The 22415-nt window shown below is 42.9% G+C and overlaps 1 protein-coding gene across 1 annotated transcript in view; it reads left to right on the top strand.

Moving 5' to 3' along the window:
• Positions 1–22415, top strand: part of MTHFD1 (methylenetetrahydrofolate dehydrogenase, cyclohydrolase and formyltetrahydrofolate synthetase 1) — a 117151-nt gene that overhangs the window by 26006 nt on the left and 68730 nt on the right. The window contains exons 9-11 of the mRNA XM_040332917.1: positions 131–258; positions 736–833; positions 21556–21729. Coding sequence (XP_040188851.1) covers positions 131–258; positions 736–833; positions 21556–21729 — 400 coding nt within the window. The remainder of the gene's footprint in view (positions 1–130; positions 259–735; positions 834–21555; positions 21730–22415) is intronic.

Below are 22415 nucleotides of genomic sequence, written 5' to 3'. Positions count from 1 at the left end.
TAGCAACAGGCATTTCCAGATGAGTAAAACATTTTACTTATTTTTTTTAGGTCTGGGCACAATAATGAAAAAAACATTTTGGGATGGAAACTCCACTTTAGTTTTACAACATTTTTATTTTTTTTTCTAGATCCTTCAAGGCCCTCTGGTAAACGTGTAGTTGGTGATGTGGCATATGAAGAAGCAAAGGAGAGGGCATCTTATATTACTCCTGTGCCGGGTGGTGTCGGCCCTATGACTGTAGCTATGCTCATGGAGGCAAGTAGATTTTAATAATGTGTATTTTAGGGGGTCAATCGCACAAGCAGGAAAAAACTGTTTTAGTTGCGTACAGCAGTTTTTTACACATCCAAGCACAGCGCTGTTGTGATCAATGCGCCCATACACGTCACATCTACATAAAAATATGCACTGCAGAGAATGCGCCTCTAAACGCAGCATGTTATCTGGCCATGTGATTAGGCTCTAGCCCTGCCAGCAAGAACTTTTCTTTTTATGCAGAAAATACATGTCTAAACAGTTATTTATTTTTTATTTTTATCTGCCCGTGTGAATGAGCCCTAACGGGGCCTAGGGTGAGGGGGTTGCGGCACCATGTGCTTTGGGGTGCCACATATAGGGGGTGCTTTCACTAGTAGGAGTAATGAACGATCGGAGGAGGGAGCTCGGAGGCAGTGTGGCATGTGTACTCCTCCCCCCCGCTGCCCCTCATGATGATGTAATTTCTCTTTTCAGAACACTGTTGAAAGTGCAAAGCGATTCGTAGAAAATAATCATCCCAATGCGTGGAATATAGAGTTCACCAAGCTCCAGGTGCAAGCTCCAGTTCCCAGGTAACCTCTTGCTGTAATTTTTTATTCACTCTCCAGTTTTAGCTATTGGAGCTGGCACTGGCTTCATTCCTCTGTTCAGTCTTTATCAGTTCAAGCAAGCTCACAAATCTTGGTTCTTAAATGTTAAGCTTATGGAGGCAGAAGTGTGAATATTGACCTGCAAATCCAATCTAATCTGCTGTTTTTATGGTTCAGCTACAAAACTTTGCTGACCAGTAATAACAGAATCCTGCTTCATGTCCAGGAGTTGGATAATGAAGTGGTCCGACACACATGGGAGCGTTTTTGTTTTGTAACCATTACATATTGTGGTAGTGTTTGGAAAAGAGACACTGTTGAAACGTTTCCAATACTGAGAGATGTGGCACATGGCTAACTTTGTTGAAAATGTAAAATATAACTAAAGGCAAAACCTTTTTTAGTTTTGGAGTGGAGAGGGGTTGGAACCCTAGTTGGGTTTTTATTGCTGTCTGTGCTTCTGTTAGGAAAATTCACCTTCTATTTGTCCTGTTCATTGTTCTTGAAAGTGACAGTAAAAGAACACCACATTTTTAGGTTGTCACCAGCTCAAGAATAAAGGGGACACTCGTTCTGATGTCGACCAGATTCCCTTACTTTGGAGGGCTGTCTTCACTTTTTTGGCATAGAACACTCACCTTTTTACCCTGAAAATGGAGGGTAAACTGTGCCTGCGTGTTATACGCAGGGGGCTGTGGAAAGTTTATTTATTTTTTTTTATAAAAAAAAAAATGGATTTTTAAATGAAATCCACCCTGTGATGGGTATTGCTGTAAATTGTTGTCATACTCCAGGTATTATGCAAATACAAATGCAACCTCACTACTACAGCGAAGGTAGAATCCCACTAAATATCCCAAGTAAAAAAAACTCCCAGGTTTCTAGGACCAACTCCAGTACATTACTCCCCATCAGAAAGAGCCACTTGGTAAAACTTGTGTGGATTTTTAAGACTGCCATGGGTCCTATGTTTTCTGCAGAGACCAAGCCAAATCTGATACTTCAGTCTTTGTTAAAATCTCCAACATCGAAAAAAAGGGGGGAAGTTGGGACTTTAAATGAAATGCGTTTTTAGGTGTGTGTGTGTGTGTAGAGAGAATACAAATAAAATGTTTCCATAAAAGCCAGGCTCAAAGTTGCCAACCAAAAAAGCACTAAACCAAATTAATCTGTCTAACTGTATGTAATTAAAAACAGGTTTAGTTACATGTATTTGCAAATACCTGCTAAGCTGCAGGCCAAGCGTCAAGGCACTCTGTGTAACTGCAGTCCTAGCTATGATTTTTAAAGCCTCCTAAAGAGGAGCACAGGCGTCCTAATCAATAGATAGGGGACAGGTGATAGCCTAAACCCGCCCCTACCTATAGTTGGTCAGGCAAAAAGGAACACTGGAAAAAACAAAGGCAAAACATGCCTACCAAACCAAAATACCACCAATTTTTAATTACATACAGTTAGACAGATTAATTTGGTTTAGTGCTTTTTTGGTTGGCAACTTTGAGCCTGGCTTTTATGGAATCATTTTTTATATTCCATATATATACTTAATCGCATATTGCTAAAAACGCATCTCATTTAAAGTCCCAACTTTCCCCCCTTTTTTCATACATTTACAGGGATGGAGGCCTGTGGTAGTTCTCGTATGCCTCATACAAAGTCCCACCCCCATTCCCCCCTTTTTTAACAAATTCTCCAACATCTACCAATTTGAGCATTTTCTTGATCTTCTGTATTCCTAACAAGAATAGTGGTTCTGCACTGATTCGAGAATAGTCTTCATAATTTTAAACTGGACTCCATAAAGAGATTTATTATTACATCCAGTGTATATTTTGTGTAGTGTCTACCATTCTTCACTTGGTAGCAGTAATCCACTTCTTTTTACACTCCAGGGTTTTTTTTTTTTGTGCCACATGTTCGTTATCCTTTTTTTTGTAATATTCAGTGTATATCCATAGCTACCATTGTACCTCTAATACTGTGTATTCACGGATCACATTTTTAAGATTTATCACCATTTCTATTTTTCTTTTCCAGGTAACCCCGATGTTTCACCTCCACTCATGCTACAAAATTTCTGATGTCAATTCAATTGCCTCTGGTCATGTTCACTTTGTATAATGCTGGTCACTATCAACTAACCTCATATTACTAGTTATGTATTTTTGTACAGCAAACATTACATTGTATTTTGTACAATATGTGGATTTTTTGGGTCTATCTGAAGGTTGTCTGGGTTGGGCTTTTGTTGGCCCTTTTACTTCCTTTTATAAGGAAGTGTGCCTGCTATGCCCTCTCCCCTACCCTTAGATGAAGTAACCTAAAAGAAGCATCTAGTTTGACTTTCACTTCTAATATTACTCATTCCGGTCAAACCCTTTCACACTGGGGCGGCGTCTGTGGTAAAGCGCCGCTATTTTTAGCAGCACTTTACCGTCAACTTTGCTGCTCTATTCGGCCGCTAGCGGGGTGCTTTTTACCTCCACTAGCGGCCGAGAAAAATTTAAAAACCACCGCAAAGTATGCCAGTGCTATAGCATATACATCGTATACACACTGCTCCAAAGTTGCTGCTAGCAGGACTTTTTTTTTTACCGTCCTGCTAGCACACCGCTTCAGTGTGAAAGCCCTTGGGGCTTTTACACTGGACAGCAGCTGTTTCAGGTTGGTTATATCGCTTGCAAAGCGCAGCATCTTTGGAGCGGTGTGTACACCGCTGCTGCAGTGGCGCTTTGTGGGTGGTTTTAACCCTTTTTTTGTCTGCTAGTGGGTATTAAAAGCGCGCCACCAGTGGCTGAATATCTCTGCAAATATGACAGTAAAGTGACGCATTACCGCTGATGTCACCCGCGCCCCAGTGTCAAAGCAGCCGAAACCAACCCCTATGTGTGTAAAGTAGCTAATAGCTAGACTCGGGAAAACTGTTAAATGCATACAAGAACACGGTTTCATATGGGAATTTTTTTTTTTTGTATTTCTGCTTCAAAGATGTGCACGCCGCTGTCGCCACTTTCTCTGTTGGGCTGCATTTAACACTTTTGTGTAGTGGGAGCAATAAAGTATTTTGCAGTGTTAGTCTTTTTGTTTTTTTCAGCCAATTAAATTTAACACTCAGTTCTGGGAAACTTCAAAATGTTTTGTACTACTTGTTTAGTGAAGAGTTAAAGAGAAAGTAAACCCTCTGAAGAAAAAATAAAATACACCCTGCAAGACAAAGGCATAATGAGCTAGTATGCATAGCATACTAGCTCATTATGAATTACTTGCCTGAGATCAAAGCCCCTGCAGCGGTCCTTGTTCCTCTTCTCCGTCGCCATCTCTCCCGGAGCGCCTTCTGGGTATCGCAGCTTTGGCACTGTGACTGGCCGGAGCTGCGATGTCACTCCTGCGCATGCATGCGGGAGCCCCCATTAACGGCACAATTGCCTTTGGAAATGGCACGCCAGTGCGGTTGTCTAAGGCGCTCATGCGCCATAGACATCGGTGCCATTTTTTTGCAAATATCTCCTAAACTGTGTAGGTTTAGGAGATATTGCAAGCACCTACAGGTAAGCCTTAATCTAGGCTTACCTGTAGGTAGGAGTTGTCATTGAGGGTTTACAACCACTTTAAGGATAAGATAAGCAGTCTTGAGCCTGGTAAACACTAATAGTTTTTTCATTCAGCTTTGGTTAGATCTGATAAGGGAGATGGTTAGCTGCTGGTTTTACAGCATGTTTGTCCAACAGAAGCTTGTCTGGCTAACATACACGAGGGCTGAATGTTTGCTGGTTTTTATTGAATCGCCAATGTGTCTGGGGCTTTACTTTCAACTTTGTAGTGCTTCTGCAACCTGACTGTAAAGATAATTGTTTGCTGGTGTTGGGTTTGAATGTATTGCATGTTTGATGAAATGTCAGCTGTAAATTGACAATGAGGTGTGTCATAATTCCATTCACCATCCATTTCAAATTAAAGTAATTGATTGTAAATTATCACCTTTTCACCCATTCAGTTTAAAAAAAAAAAAAGCAAAACATTTTTGTGTGCATGTCGGGACAAGTTTGATCATTCGAGGAGAGTACACAGAGTTCCATGCATAGCTAGAGAACTAACCAGTGTGCTCTCCTGCTTAGTTTTTAATGGGAAAGCAAATGGACTGGCAGGCACACAGGGATTTTACAAAATTTTATGTCCTTTTTTTTTTTTTTGTATTGCTTCCTTGCACGCACGCACGCACACAAATATGAAGTGTCTGGGTTAACAAACACTTTAACTGCAAGACATTTATTCTTGTAGATGGAGCTGAAGAGAACAATTCTTTCATTGGCAATTAACTGCTCCTACATATAGGTATGCATTAGGGTTTGCGAGGGTACTTGTACTTGCGCAAATGCTCCCAATGCTTCACCCGATACTTTTTGGTGTCTTGGAGTGACAAGCGGGCCGGGGGGGGGGCGCGGTGGACACGGAGAGCAGGCCAGCTTTCATTTCAATAGCTTTGTGTTGTCCGGGCACTTTGATAGACAGATCACCCGTCCCAGGATTGGACGGGTGAGCTGTCTGGGCCCTTTGACAGACAAGGGGGAGGGGCTATGACCACGCACAGCAGGGACCCCCACAGCTATTGAAATTAAAGCGGTTATATTCCCTGCGTGCTGATTAACTGTTGTACTTTTACCAGTTAACATGGTTCCCATTTCTTTCAGTGACCTAAAGAACACCACTTTCCCTTACACTTTCTGTCCTAGGTTGAGAATGCTGTTACTTTACAGTGAATGAGTGTTGTCACAATTGAGTAGTATGTGTTATTGGCAGGAGGACCACCAGGTAGAAAAAAACTGTAGCCACCATTAAGGCCCCTTTCACACTGAAATGGCGCCTAAATACTGCCTGAAAAACTCCTGCCCCAGCATTCTCAATGTGAAAGCCTGAGGGCTTTCACACTGAGGCGATGTGTTGGCAGGAGAGAAAAAAAAAATCTCCTGCCAGCAGCATCTTTGGAGCGGTGACTATACCGCTCCTTCCCATTTAAAAGAATGGGAAACCGTGGTAATACTGCCCGCGTTGCGTGCAGTATGAACCCCTTTTTGGCTGCTAGTGGGGTTAATACCGCGCCGCTATTTTTAGTGCTGCTATATTGCCACCGCACCTCCACGGCCCCGTGTGAAAGGGCCTTGGGCTGAGTAACATTCAGTATGTATATTTTGATGTGCATTAAGGGATGGCAACTGTCAGTAAAATATTTTTTTTTTAATTATACATCCAGTCCATGAATATCTTATGGAAAAAACTGATCATTGTCAACACCGTTTTAATGATGTGTGCAGACCTTAAAATTATAGACATAAGGGGGCTTGTATTAATATACTAACACTGGGTGGTGGTCTTAATGTGTCTATTTCTATAAAATATAGTTGGGCTAGCCATAGATAATAAGGGGAGACCAGTCAAGGTGGAATAGTATAAGTGAGCAATCAACATCATTCCTCATGGCAGATGTTGTTGTAATTTCAGAGGGCTGACCATTAAACGGCCAGATCTTCACACAAGTCAAGCTAGGCACTGACCATCATGCAGGATGAAAAATTACCTGTTCAAAAACAATCAAGAATAGCAGATACATAAATTGTTCTATTCCACTTGGGTTTTAAGATATTTGATTGCAGTAAACCACATTGCAAGAAAGGTGACCAACTGCTAGTCAAAGTGAACATCTCCAGCTGCAAGTGGCATTCTTCACTTATACAGAACAAGTGCTGTTTAGTCCAAAGCTTAGCCCTTGACAGTTCCTGCATGAAGCAGAGTGAAACAATGGTGTTACCAGCAATGTGAAGAAAAGGCAAGTTGTGCAATATAAAGTATATATGCATGCTGTGATCGACAGCCATGGAGGTTTGTTAAAGAATAACTGAGGACAACATAACGTTCCATCAGAGGTGTCAACTGCTTTATGGATGCATTGCGTAAAAGAGAAGCATGTAATTGTGGAGTGCTAGTCAAACCTTTCTTCTAGGAGAAAACAAGCTTTGTTAGCAGGGAAGGATTATAGTCTTGCAGGTCTTTTCCTGTCAGATAGGATATCTATCCCTTCCTTTTAAATAATGTATTCTTGGCTGAATGCTGCCTCTGGATGCACCAACACTGTGCTATGGCTGCATACAAAGTGGCTGATTAGCTGCAGCAAGTCAGTGTGCAGTCAAAGCTCTGCATGAACACTGGTCCTGGATGTGCACCGTCTGTGTCCAGGGTTAATCAAGGGCTCTATTCACATGTAGCCTCTGAGATCTATATATTTTTTTTAAAACATGTAAAACAATGGTGGTGGTCATTGATTGGTATGCTTGTTTACAATCGCTCGCAAGATTCTTCTAATTATATGCAGTGCAGTGACATAAACAGTTGACTATCTCCTTCCTCTATTAAAAGCTTTCTTTTAGGGGTGAGGATCTTCCCTGTGAATTGCAGTGTCAATAACACTTTGCCATGCATGAGTCTAGTGCGATTTTTTTCCTAAGAGCCGGTTCACACTGGGGCGACTTGGGATCTGACTTGAAGTCGCCTCAAGTCGCGCTGTCGAGAAAAGCAATGCAAGTGAATGGGAGCGGTGTTAATACACATGACTCCAGTCGCTCTGACTTCAAAAGAAGTTCCTGTACTACTTCAATCCGACTTGTAGGCGATTTGTACCTATTGATTTCAATGGAAGTCTCCTCCAAGTCTGATCACTGTCTTAACTGAAGCGACTTTCCAGGAAGATAACATACATTTCTCAGGCAAATCTCTCCCTCCCCTAGAGCTGATTGTTGTTTGATTGGCCACTGGAAAGTCTCCTGTCCTGGAGACGACTTCAAGTCGTGTTGTAAATCGCCCTGTGGTTCATGCTCAAGTCGTGTCGGAGTCGCCTCTGAAAGTCGCGCTGGAAGTCGTGTCGCCTCAGTGTGAACCGACTCTAACTGGAGTGTTCCTATGACACAACTACAATGTATCGAAGAAAATCAATAAGGAAGCATTGTCGCCCTTCCCCCGCCCCTCAAACTTTTGATAAGGTTCCCTGATAAGTTTGTCAAAGGTTCAGATAGTAGCAGCTTCAAATATCGACTTTCAGCTTTGAAATTGAGCCCTGGTACACTTCCTTGCAGTATACACCTTTTCACTGGAGTGCAACCTGCCATCATCGTCTGAATTAAAAAGCATGTTCCCTGCCAGCATGCTCCAGAGAAATATTCTTGCTCATTGCTTTGAAAAGCAGTGGTAGGTCTGTAATCTCAAGATTACTACTGATTTGAGATCTTAGCCGCGGGTGTTTTTGGACAACTGTGAAGAGACCACTGCTTCTACATACAGAGGAAGGATTTTGATGCAGCTGAAATGTATTTAGCTGATTTAGGCGGCAGATTAGCTGGGGGTAGTTTGCTGCATTCAGAGATGGCTATGTTTCGCCTCTGAAGCAAGCAACATTGTGTTGTGACTGCATACACACTGCCTGATTGGCTGCAGCCAACTTGTGTGTAGTCCAAAAGGCTGCAGAAACTGAACCTGGATACACACTGGCTGTGTCCAGGACCAATCTGAAGCTCTAGTCGCATGTGACTGGTCAGATGGGCAGTTACAGAAGAATAGCAGCAGCGATGGACGTTTATTTGTACAGGGTAGAATAACGACAACTGCAGCTTTTCACACACACACGAAGGTTGCACTGCAAGTAAAGTTTCTTCAGGGCTTAGTAAATAAAGTAAAGAGAAAATTTGCAAAGCATACCCAATTGCATGCAACTGAAAAAAAAAAACATAATTTTTGTTTGCACGCGATTGGAAGATGATGAAAATCAGCAGAGCTTCCTCTTTCCTAAGATCTAGAGCAACTGTAGTGCACTGTATATTTATCTTAAGTTAAAGGTAAGCTTACACCTAAAAGTGGAACTTCCGCTTATCAGATTCCTAATCCCCCACCGGTGCCACATTTGGCACCTTTTGGAGGGCGGGTACCTGCTTTTTACAGGCACCTTATCCCCACTTCCGGTCCGCGGCAAAGTACATCAGCAACGTGGCCTCCCTCCCCCTCTCCTGGGCCAGTGAGAGCACAGCGCGGTTCGTGAAGCTGAAAGGCTGCACCGCCGCGTTCTAGTACCAGCAATGACGGCTGCAGCAACACCCAACCAGCTGATGTAAACATTGGCTGCGGTGCCGACATCACTGAACTCCAGGACAGGCAAGTGTCCTAATGTTAAAAGTCAGCTGCTACAGTACATCTAGCGTCTGACTTTTAATTTTTAAAGGGGCGGGCAGAACTCCTCTTATATCAACCCCAGTATGTGCAGGCAGTGTTTACAACCATTGGTGGACAGCTCCTGGCTGTAGATGTACTGCTGTGTGAATGTAGCCATAAAGAGTTAATGTCACCTTTGCAAAAAGCTGCCTATGTAGTTGAGGTACATGGCAGGCCTAGAGTGGGGATCGAAAGTTTGGGCACCCCAGGTAAAAGTTTGTATTAATGTGCATAATGAAGCCAAGGAAAGATGGAAAAATCTCCAAAAGGCATCAAATTACAGATTAGACATTCTTATAATATGTCAAAAAAAGTTAGATTTTATTTCCATCATTTACACTTTCAGAATTACAGAAAATGGCGTCTGCAAAAGTTTGGGCAACCCTGCAGAATTTATAGCATGCACTGCCCCCTTTGCAAAGCTGAGACCTGCCAGTGTCATGGATTGTTGTTAATCATCGTCTGGGAAGAACAGGTGATGTCAATCTCAAAGGTTTTAAATGCCCAGACTCATCTGACCTTGCCCCAACAATCAGCACCATGGGTTCTTCTAAGCAGTTGTCTAGAAAACTGAAAATAGTTGACGCTCACAAAGCTGGAGAAGGCTATAAGAAGATAGCAAAGCATTTTCAGATGTCAATATCCTCTGTTCGGAATGTAATTAAGAAATGGCAGTCATCGGGAACAGTGGAACTTAAAGCAAGATCTGGAAGACCAAGAAAAATATCAGACAGAACAGCTCGCAGGATTGTGAGAAAATCAATTCAAAACCCACGTTTTAATGCATGATCCCTCCAGAAAGATCTGGCAGACACTGGAGTTGTGGTACACTATTCCACTATAAAGAGATACTTGTACAAATATGGTCTTCATGGAAGAGTCATCAGAAAAAAACCTCTTCTACGTCCTCACCACAAAAATCAGCGTTTGAACTTTGCAAATGAACATATAGACAAGCCTGATGCATTTTGGAAACAAGTTCTGTGGACCGATGAGGTTAAAATAGAACTTTTTGGCCGTAATGAGCAAGGGTACGTTTGGAGAAGAAAGGGCACAGAATTTAATGAAAAGAACCTCTGTCCAACTGTGAAGCATGGGGGTGGATCAATCATGCTTTGGGGTTGTATTGCAGCCAGTGGCACAGGGAACATTTCACGAGTAGAAGGAAAAATGGATTCAATAAAATTTCAGCAAATTTTGGATGGTAACTTGATGCCACCTGTGAAAAAGCTGAAGTTAAAGAGAGGATGGCTTCTACAAATGGATAATGATCCTAAACACACCTCAAAATCCATGGGGGATTACATCAAGAGGCGTAAACTGAAGGTTTTTCCATGGCCTTCAAAATCTCCTGACCTCAACATAATTGAAAATCTATGGATAGACCTTAAAAGAGCAGTGCGTGACAGACAGCCCAGAAATCTGGAAGACTTGTGTAAGGAAGAATGGGCAAAGATACCTCAAACAAGAATTGAAAGACTCTTGGCTGGCTACAAAAAGCGTTTACAAGCTGTGATACTTGCCAAAGGGGGCAGTACAAGATATTAACTTTTGCAGACGCCATTTTTTTGTTTTCTGTAATTTTGAAAGTGTAAATGATGAAAATAAAATCTAACTTTTTTTTTACATATTATTATAAGAATGTCTAATCTGTAATTTGATGCCTTTTGGAGATTTTTCCATCTTTCCTTGGCTTCGTTATGCACATTTAATACAAATTTTTACCTGGGGTGCCCAAACTTTCAATCCCCACTGTATATGCCGCCTTCAGGTCTGTGTGTTTTCAATGTGTTTTTGAATTTGGAGTGAGTAGGGTTAACTGCCAATGACCAAGGCTTGTTACTACCTATCACCAATGCATCAAAACTCATGTTATATGCATTTTATTGCACTGTCAGTGACTTCTATCAGCCTCCCAATTAACGAAAAAATAAAACGGGTATGTCTTTTTTTTTTTTTTCCTCCCTTCTTTAAAACACACTGAGATGGGAAAAGACACATGCGTGCTGGCCCACTTACATACTGCTGTGTTTTAATGCATGTGTTCTGACATGATGAAAGGCATGTGTCATAGTTTACCAGAACAAAGATAGTGTCTGTTCCTATTTCATCGCTGCAATGTTTCGAAAAATATGCCATATGCGTTTCCTTCTGTGTTTGTAGTGCAGTGGGTGGCCCATAGAAGTCAATGGCAGCATAGAACGTGACAACAGGTATTAACAAATGTTACTGGAAAAAGAAAAACCGAGCCTGCTCCAGCCTTGCGCATTCCCTGTTTTTTTTTTTATATAAATAATAAGACCGATGTATACTCGTAATAGCATATAATCTCAAACTCATCATCTACATCCCCTGGTCCACTGCACTGATCCCAACATAGGGAAGACGCTTAGAATGACTGACATGTTTCTAGGGGGGTTCCCTCAAAACCTGTCAGCCATTCTAAGTGTCTTCCCTATGTTGGGAGCGGTGTAGGGGACACTGGATATTGATGGGCATGAGATTGTATGCTGTTTGTGAATATACTTCTGCTTTATTACTTCAATTAAAGGATCTAAAGGTAATCTGCGCACGCTTGCAAAGTCTTGTCAAAATGTCCGTTGTTGAAGATCCAAGGTCCATCATTGCTATAACATCCATCTTGTGCGTACAGGGCAGAAGAAATTATTTTTGGGGTCCCAGAGTCCCCTTGAGCAGTGCAGGAAGTTTTGCAGAGGATCCAAGCCAGAGGTATCCAGTACAGAGACTGGCTGGTACTGCAAGCCACCTGGTAGGGCAGAGCAAGTACTAGCCTTAAAGTGGAGTTCCACCCAGGAAAAAAACATTTGCCCAAAAATCATAAAAAAAATTGAAAAAAAAATTATACTCACCCGAAATACCTGTTGCTATGCGGAAGTTCGTAATCTGCCTCTTATGTAGCCGTGGTCTGTCTTCTTCTTCATCTTCTCCTAGTGAGTGGGGCGCGCTGCTTTCTGGGAACTGTGTGTGTGTTCTCAGAGAGCAGCCGCCCATTCACACGTCGGCGCGAGACTCGCGCATTCGCAGTAGGAAATGGGCAGTGAAGTCGTAAGGCTTTACTGCCTGTTTCCCCTAGTGTGAATGGCGGCGCGGGACCGGCATCGGGGGGGGGGGGGGGGCCATCAGCGCAGGCAAGTAGGACAGGTAAGTGTCCTTATTAAAAGTCAGCAGCTACACTGTTAGTAGCTGCTGACTTTAAAAAAAAAAAAAATTTGCGGGTGGAATCCCGCTTTAAAGTGGTTGTAAACCTCGGCTATAAAATATGAACAAAGCTTATCCCTCTATAGGACCCTTTCACACGGGCGTCTTCTCTAGGTGGAATCTGCTCAGTGTGGGATCTCTCTGCTGCTTCCCACTCAGCAGGAGGATGACGGGTCTGTGTCCATTACGCAGAATAGACACAGTCCTGCTCGCCTCTGTATTACAATCGTTTTCCATCTGATTAGCCGGACAGATGTTTTTGGCAGACAAGATAGGAATGGATGGCAGCGGACATCAGCAGACATCTGCTGCTCCATAGATGAGACTGGAAAGTCTGATCAGGTCCATCTGAAAAACTGACAGGCAGACCTGATCAGACAGCCTGTGTGAAGGGGGCTAAAGTGTGTACTTTTCTCAATCCAGAGCATGAAGTGTCATTTCTGCCCGCTGTCTCATTCCTCTGTTATAAGCGTGACTTGCTTCTGATGAATTTTTCTGACACCAAGAGAAAAATTGTCACAGGGGAGGGAGCTCCAGCTTATTGACAGCCTCCGCTCTGTTCCTGTGTGAAGGGAGGGGTGTGTCTCTTCCCTCCAATCAGCTTTAAGTGTGCTCACTGATGTAACTTTAGCTCTGTCCCCTTTTTTTAATCAGAGCTGAGAAATTCTGTGTAAATTCTGCACTTTAAATGGATGGATGTAGGGGAAAGACCGCAGCAGATAAATAAGTACAACGTATGTAGGGAGGATTTGTTTCTTCTCAGTGTATCACCTGAAGCCAGTCACTTCACTGGGCATATGTAAGGATTTACAACCACTTTACCTCCAGAAAATGTATCCCCCCCCCCCCCTTTCCCAGGCAATTTTTTGTATAAATTAAAAAATTTTGCCCGTGCGACACTAATATAAAATGTATGTCATTCTCCCCCCCCCCCCAACAAATACAGCTTTCTTTTGGTTGTAGTTGGTCACCTCTTGGGTTGTTACTTTTTGCACTATAAACAAAGAGTGACTGACAATATTTTTTTACATTCTGCTTTAAAACATAGCCAATCCCAAAAAAAAATCGAAATTCTTCATCACTTTAGGGCAATAAGTATCCTGCTTAGTATTTTTGGTAAAAAAAAAAAAATTCCAATAAGCAATCAGCGTCTCACTGCGACATTGCGGTGGACAAATCGGATACCTAACTGAAACTTTTGACACTTTTTTGGGGGGAACAAGTGACACTAATATAGTATTCATGTGCTAAAAATTTGCACTGTCACTGTATTAATGATACTGGCAGGGAAAGGGTTAACACCAGGGGTGAGCAAAGGGTAAAACGTGTCCCTAGCTAATGTTGCAGTGTAGTGGGGGAGGTGCTCTTACTAGTGGATTGGTGTTCCTGCTTTACTGAAACACAGGATCCATCCCTTCTTTACTGACAGAATAACAATGTCTGGTGCATTTTTAAAGTGTTATAGCCAGATTCAGGTACGACGGCGCATCTTTCAGGCGGCGTAGCGTATCGTATTTACGCTACGCCGCCGTAAGTCAGAGAGGCAAGTGCTGTATTCACAAAGCACTTGCCTCCTAAGTTACGGCGGCGTAGCGTAAATGGGGCCGGCGTACGCGCGCCTAATTCAAATGAGGATGAGGGGGCGTGTTTTATGTAAATGGGTGGTGATCTGACGTGATTGACGTTTTTTATGTACGGCGCATGCGCCGTCCGTGTACATATCCCAGTGTGCATTGCTCCAAAGTACGCCGCAAGGACGTATTGGTTTCGACGTAAACATAAATTACGTCCAGCCCCATTCACGGACGACTTACACAAAGGACGTAAAAATTTCAAATTTCGACGCGGGAACGACGGCCATACTTAACATTGACTAGGCCAGCTATTTGTTCGACTAACTTTATGCCGGAAAAAGCCGTACGCAAACGCCGTAAAAAAAATGCGCCGGGCACATGTAAGTTTCTGAATCGGCGTATCTAGTCATTTACATATTCGACACCGAACTCAACAGAACTGCCACCTAGCGGCCAGTCTAAATATTGCACCCTAAGATACGATGGCGTAGGAGACTTACACCGCTCGTATCTTAGCCTAATTTAAGCGTATCTGGTTTCCAGAATATGCTTAAATTTAGGACGGCGTAGATTCAGAGTTACTTCGGCGTAAAGCTACCTGAATCTGGCTATTATGGTGCACTATTGATGTGTTTTTACTGCGTTCAAGTGCAGGGAAAAAAAGGATTTTTGTACTCACCGTAAAATCCATTTCTCTGAGTTCATAGACGGACACAGCCTTCATTGACCTTAGGGTTATGCTTCTTCCTACCAGGAGATGTATCTCCTGGTAGGAAGAAGCATAACCCTAAGGTCAATGAAGGCTGTGTCTGTCTATGAACGAAAGAGAAAATGCACCTTTATCCTACAATTTCTTTTTTTTTTTTTCTGCAACCGGAATGCCCTGGAACTGACCGCACTGGTGTGAACAATGCTATTGGAAACCCTGTAACCTACTTTCCATGCATTTTTGTTGCAGAAGAAAAATGCATTGGACTGCATGTGGTGTGAACTGGACCTAAAAGAGTTAACCAAAATGAGATATCTGTAGTTGTATAAATATACGATTTGCAGCAATGTGTGCGTCACCGTTGAATTCGGTACATGAAGCAACACAGCTGCATAATACAAGAATCTTTCCAGATGATTGGATCTGTATTCCAGAAATATAAAAGCAGCGTGGAACACTTCAGTGCTGGGAGAAAACATCTTAACCTCTTTGCATCAGGAATGTAACACAACAGGGGTGTAATAAAGATGTACAAAAAAGAAATCTAAATAAGGCAAAGTGTACATATTTTACATATAGGTTTCAATAAACCAAAGTTCACAATCAATAAATCGTTATTTCCACTCGTAAAAAAACAAGTCAAAGTCAATAAAGGAAAAATAGCCTGTAAATGCCTCTGTGACCATTGGTCCTTGATGACCAGAATAACTCTAGTCCAAAGGTTTTTATTTTTGTTATTTGAGATGCTACAAAATACCTGGATGCCGTGTATTGTAGTGGCTGTCCCATGGCAATGAGGGTCAGAGTGCAGATTTTATAGGACTTATTTGAGAACTGATCACCGGTGAAAAGACAGTAGAGGTTTGGCTTCCAGCACCTTTCCTGGTATAATGGCTGATATAAATGTAGGAGCAGTTTGGCATGCATCCAGCGCACACAAATATTGCGCATGTAAGGCTATAAGCTTCCATGGATACATGTATTTTAAACTGCTGTAAGGGAAGGGGCACAGTGCTACGGTCCTGTGCAGGAATGCAGAGCAAATTCGGGTGTAGATCTATGCTCTAATTGAAGTGAACCTGTATTCCATCTTACATTTTTTCTAAGGGCTCATTCAGACACTTTGATATGTTACTGTGTGTGCATGAACCCACAAGTTGGCTCATTGTTAAGCAGCCCGTTAAAGCAGAACTAAATTCTTTCAATCAAGATTAAAGCAGTATTAAACCTAAAGCAAGCATTTATTATATACGGTATAGTGCAGCTTACCCATTCGTAGATGTGATAGCTGCATTTGTTTTATTTTTTGGGCTTTTTTTCTATTATTTTTACGTGGTGATCTGGCCAGTAAGTCTGTTGTTTTTCAACAGAACAAGCTCTCCTGTATGTATCAGTTAAGAGTGTTGAGACAAACCATTTACCATGACAGGGGTGCTTACAATGTTCAGCTTTTATTTATGTAAAAACCTTTATCCCAAGAACACTTTCTCTCACTCTATCTCGATCTCTCTCTTGCTCACTCGCACACTCTCTCTCTCTCGCATGCACTCTCTCTCTCTCTCTCACTCTCTCAAACACACACACGCTCAGTCCATCCGATGAGAACGGTCTGATGGACCGGTTTCATTGGTTAACCGATGAAGCTGACTGATGGTCAGTCGTGCCTACACACCATCGGTTAAAAAAACGATCGTGTCAGAACGCGGTGACGTAAAACACGACGACGTGCTGAAAAAAAAACGAAGTTCAATGCTTCCAAGCATGCATCGACTTGATCCTCATGCGTGGATTTTTAACCGATGGTCATGCCTACTAAAGATCAGTTAAATTTAAAACAAGATTGCTTTTTTTTAACCGACGGATAAATAACCGATGGCGCCCACACACGATCGGTTTGGTCCGATGAAAACGGTCCATCAGACCGTTCTCATCGGTTTGACCGATCATGTGTATGCGGCATCACTCAATTTTATTATATCTTTTCATGTGACAACACTGAAGAAATGACACTTTGCTACAATGTAAAGTAGTGAGTGTACAGCTTGTATAACAGTGTAAATTTGCTGTCCCCTCAAAATAACTCAACACGCAGCCGTTAATGTCTAAACCGCTGGCAACAAAAGTGAGTACACCCCTAAGTGAAAATTTCCAAATTGGCCTTAAAGTGTCAAAATTTTGTGTGGCCACCATTATTTTCCAGCACTGCCTTAACCCTCTTGGGCATGGAGTTCACCAGAGCGTCACAGGTTGTCACTGGAGTCCTCTTCCACTCCTCCATGACAACATCACGGAGCTGGTGGATGTTAGAGACCTTGCGCTACTCCACCTTCCGTTTGAGGATGCCCCACAGATGCTCAATGGGGTTTAGGTCTGGAGACATGCTTGGCCAGTCCATCGCCTTTACCCTCAGCTTCTTTAGCAAGGCAGTAGTCACCTTGGAGGTGTGTTTGGGGTTGGTATACTGCCCTGCGGCCCAGTCCTTAAAGGGAGGGAATCATGCTCTGCTTCAGTATGTCACAGTACATGTTGGCATTCATGGTTCGCTCAATAAACTGTAGCTCCCCAGTGCTGGCAGCACTCATGCAGCTCCAGACCATGACAATCCCACCACCATGTTTGACTGTAGGCAAGACACACTTGTCTTTGTACTCCTAACCTGGTTGCCGCCACACACGCTTGACACAATCTGAACCAAATGAGTTTATCTTGGTCTCAGACCACAGGACCTGGTTCCAGTAATCCATGTCTTTAGTCTGCTCATCTTCAGCAAACTGTTTGCAGGCTTTCTTGTGCATAATCAGTAGAAGAGGCTTCCTTCTGGGACGACAGCCATGCAGACCAATTTGTTGTAGTGTGCGGCGTATGGTCTGAGCACTGACAGGCTGATCCCCCACCCCTTCAACCTCTGCAGCAATGCTGGCAGCACTCATACATCTATTTCCCAAAGACAATGTCTGGATATGACGCTGAGCTTGTGCACTCATCTTCTTTGGTCAACCATGGCGAGGCCTGTTCTGAGTGGAACCTGTCTTGTTAAACCGCTGTATGGTCTTGGCCACCATGCTGCAGCTCAGTTTCAGAGTCTTGGAAATCTTCTTATAGCCTAGGCCAGGGGTCTCCAAACTGCGGCCAGAGGGCCAGATGTGGCCCTTTGGTAGTCTTTACCCGGCCCTTGGGGCACTATTCTTCCCACTCACACCAACAATGGGGCATTTTTTCTTCTATGATATGATACTATTCCTCCTACTATATGGACACCACTCTTATTGACCACCAACCCTGAGGCCATATTTATTCTCCCTGATGCTGGGCCCATGACATTTTCTGCCCCTGTTTGCCACAATTCGGCCCCCCTAAAGTCTGAAAGAAAATAAACCGACCCTTTGTTTGAAAAGTTTGGAGACCCCTGGCCTAGGCCATCTTTATGTAGAACAACATTATTATTTTTTTCTTTCAGATCCTCAGAGAGTTCTTTGCCATGAAGTGTCTAGTTCAGGGGTCTCAAACTGGTGGCCCTCCAGCTGTTGCGAAGCTACAAGTCCCATGAGGCATTGCAGGGCTGACCGTTACAATCATGATTCCCAAAGGCAGAGGCATGATGGGACTTGTAGTTTTGCAACAGCTGGAGGGTCCCCAGTTTGAGACCCCTGGTCTAGTTGAACTTCCAGTGACCAGTATGAAAGATTGAGAGTGATAACACCAAATGTAACACACCTGCTCCCTATTCACATCTGAGACCTTGTAAGGGGCCTTTCACACGTACGGACCGTATGTCTGCATTTTCATCCATCTGTTGCGGATGAAAACGGGACATACATGGGTCCCTATGTTATTGCGTTCATCCGCTGACACCCGTAATCGTCCGCCTCCGCACTGATCCGATTTTTCGGACGGAAGAAAATCCTATTTTCTTCCGTCTGGCGGATCGGATCGGATGAACACAGACATACGGTCCGTGTTCATCCGATCCCCCATAGGGGAGAGCGGAGGAAAGACAGAGGGCGGTCCCTGCACAGTGAGCGGGGACCGCCCTGTCAGCTGCCAGCTCAGCGGGGATTTTACGGAGGATCCCCGCTGAGCTTTTGCGGACACACGGAGCGGATCATTACTGATCCGCCCGTCGTGTGAAAGGGCCCTAACACTAATGAGTCACATGACATCGGGAGGGAAAATGGCTAATATGGCCCAATTTTGACATTTTCACTTAGGGGTGTACTCACTTTTGTTGCCAGCATTTCGAACATTAATGGCTCTGTATTATTTTTAGGGAACAGCACATTTACACTATATAGGGAAAATTCTTCTGCGCTAGCCAAATAAATTAGGAGGAAATCTACAATAGGGGAGGAAGTGGTGAATAAAGTGTGTGAATTTGCTGCTCAAATCTACAAGTGTACAAATCACTAAAATAAGAAATAATAAGAAAAATGATGAGCGCAGTCTCAACACCACCTACTGCACATAAGTGATAATTGCTGTAAAAACAGTGTAAATACCCAGTGACATGTAATCCACAATAATAAAGTGCAAAAGCAAAAATGTGCCAAACATACAGCTTCAAACAGCAAGTATTGCTGTGTAATGGATGTGTAAACAAAGGAAAATAACCAAACAAAACTGCAATAAGTCCAATCTATTAAGTGAGATGCTTCCATCCATAAATATAAATGCTTCAGCTGTAGGTCTTCTTGCTATCAGGGCTCACAGAGCGCTTGCCTCAATGTATGAGTATTGTAGCTTTGAACGATAATACAGCAGCTTCCCAAGCAGACCATAACATCTGTGTCTCCAGGTACTGTCAGGTGACTAGAGGGTCTTCAGGAAAATGGAGGCTCACAGTGGGGACAGTAATCATCAGGCAGATGTGACCAGAAAGAAAAAAGCTCCCATCAATTTACACTGTTATACAAGCTGTACACGCACTACTGTACATTGTAGCAAAGTGTAATTTCTTCAGTGTTGTCACATGAAAAGATAGAATAAAATATTTACAAAAATGTGCACAAAGCAAGGTCCATTAAAGACATGAATGAGCAAGTTTGGGATGAGAAACTTCACTGGCCTGCACAGAGTCCTGACATCAACCCAATAGAACACCTTTGGGATGAATTGGAGCGGAGATTACACGCCTGGCCTTCTCATCCAACATCAGATCAGAACCTTCTTCAACAACATGCGGTTCCCTTCCTGCGTCCACCACCCAATTAACCAGAAATTTTCATGCACGGCAATGCCCCCTGTCACACAGCAAAAATGGATAAAGCAGTTCCTTAAAGCTGAAAACATTGACATAATCAAATGGCCAGCCCAGAGTCCTGATTTAAACCCAATAGAAAACCTCTGGAAAATCCTTGGCGACAAAGTTGTGGCCTAGAAGCAAACTATAGTCACCGAACTGTGGAAGAGGCTGGAAGAAGAGTGGAACAAAATCACACCAGAGCAGTGTGAGAGACTAGCGATGTCCTGTGCAAAGCGGATGTGCTCAAGTCATTCAAAGCAAGGGCCTGTACACTTCCTACTAATTGTTGATTGTTTGAACCTTCACAAATTTTAGTTTAATTTTAATTTTCTGGTTTTGATCATTGTGTTTTCTACAAAATAAAGTTGTTTTTTTGTGTCGAAGTACAGCCACAACAAAAATTCTATTAAATGTTGAGCAATGAAGTGAATGTATGTATGTATGTATATATATATATATATATATATATATATATATATATAAATATATAAAATCTAGAAAAAATAAATACCCTTTTATTTCTTAAATTATGATTGCATAATCTCTATTCTCCACTACATAAGGGATTTAGAAAGCTAGGGGTGGGGTAACAGGAGCTTCCCAGTAAATGACTGTATGGGGGCATCAGCACAAGTATTTGCCATTGGAGAACAATCAGGCTGTTCTAGCACAGCCAGAAAACTGACCACACTGGGATGGATGTGCTCTCATGCCAATTGTGGTCAGTTTGATATAGCAAAGCAGGGGGACTGGCGGGATCACCAGGTATTTCACACAAAGAAAGCAATACAAAGAGAATAGGATGCTTTTTAACACATGTATATGGTACAACAGACACATATCCAGAAAATAAAATGCTTGAGTAAGATTTTCTTTAAAGGGGTTGTAAAGGTTTGTTTTTTATTTTCTATATAGGTTCCTTTAAGCTAGTGCATTGTTGGTTCACTTACCTTTTCCTTTGATTTCCCTTCTAAATGTTTTTTTTTCTTTGTCTGAATTTCTCACTCCCTGTTTCTCCTCAGTAAGCTTGCCCCCATCATCCATGGGGGTTAATCAGCCAGAACAGCTTACTGAGGAGGTACAGGAAGTGAGAAATTCAGACAAAGAAAACAAAGAAAAAAAACATTTAGAAGGGAAAAGGTAAGTGAACCAACAATGCACTAGCTTAAAGGAACCTATTAAGAAAATAAAAACGAAAATTTACACTGTTTCACAACTGATTTATTATCAAATAAACATTCCTTCTGTTAAAAAAAAAAACGAAAATTTACAAACCCTTTAAGGGACCTTTCAGACGTCCTTTCAGTATGTCCTGTCTGCTCCGTCGGCTCAGCAGGGATCCCCGCTGAGCTCTCAGCGGATAGGGCGGTCCCCGCACACAGTGCAGGGACTGCCCTATCTCAGCTCCGCTCTGCCCTATGGGGAACCGGATGCAGACGGACCGTCTGTCCGTCTGCATCAGTTCAGTTCCGCCGGACGGAAGAAAAATAGGGTTTTCTTCCGTCCGAAAACCGGATCCCGACGGACGCGGACGCTCCATCCGCTAACGGACGCGTTCCCATAGGGATTCATTACAAGTCCGTTAACGGACTTGTAATGAACGGACAGGCGGAACGGACATGTGAAAGGGGCCTAAGGCCTTTCTCAACATTATATTTAGTTATGTTCTGAAACATTTTCCATGTTCCTGATCATCTCGATTGTGTACCCTTACAGTGACATTGAGGTCTCTCGTTCCTGTGTGCCAAAGCCCATTTCTAAGATGGCAGAGGAGACTGGCCTGCGCTCCGAAGAAGTGGAACCCTATGGTCAGATGAAAGCCAAAGTCCTGCTATCTGCTTATAAACGGTTACAAGGACAGCAAGATGGGAAATATGTAGTCGTGACTGGGTATGTGAATTGTTCCATTGTACATATAGGTGCGCAAGCCCCTTTGTGACCAGAGCTGACCCAGTTGGGGTTATTTAAGTGGGCCGGGGATTGGCTGGAGCAATGTCCTGGTCTCCTTGATATCCAACAGCAGGAAGCAGAAGAGACAGAAAACTGTGTAGACAATACGGCATTGCTAGTAGATAATTATTATTGGACAGTGATCATTAGCTAGCGACCTCTGTATTTGTGCCCCAACCACAGTAAGTACTGAAGTAAGCAGCCGCCTGGGCATAGAAAAGATGTAGTACATGTAATGTGATTATTTCTGTTCAGTCTTTCTTGCTTGCAACAAAATGCACTTGTGGCCATTTAGATGGAAACTAAGGGGCTAATTTAAAAAACAGTGGTTTAGCCGCACTGATGTTATAAAAAGAAAAGCAAGCAAACACATTTATAAAGCACAACTATGTGTTCCATCAAGTTCAGAAGGAGCTCTGTGGGACTTTTGCTGGCTACTCGCTGTGCCCCAACTTTTGTGAATGGATGGGTCACTGTGGGGTTTATTTACTAGCTGAATAGCGTAAAATCAGACTCGCTTCTACAAAGAAACAGCTTCCAGGTTTTATTGCCAAAGCTGAATTGAACAAGCTGAGGTGAGAAGCTGATCGGCTACCATGCACAGCCACACCGGATTCTCAAGCCTC

The sequence above is a fragment of the Rana temporaria genome, chromosome 13 (genome assembly GCF_905171775.1).
Source record: "Rana temporaria chromosome 13, aRanTem1.1, whole genome shotgun sequence".
Classification (NCBI taxonomy): Eukaryota; Metazoa; Chordata; class Amphibia; order Anura; family Ranidae; genus Rana; species Rana temporaria.
The sequence above is the reverse complement of the archived record's forward strand: the minus strand, read 5'-3'. Positions and strand labels throughout refer to the sequence as shown.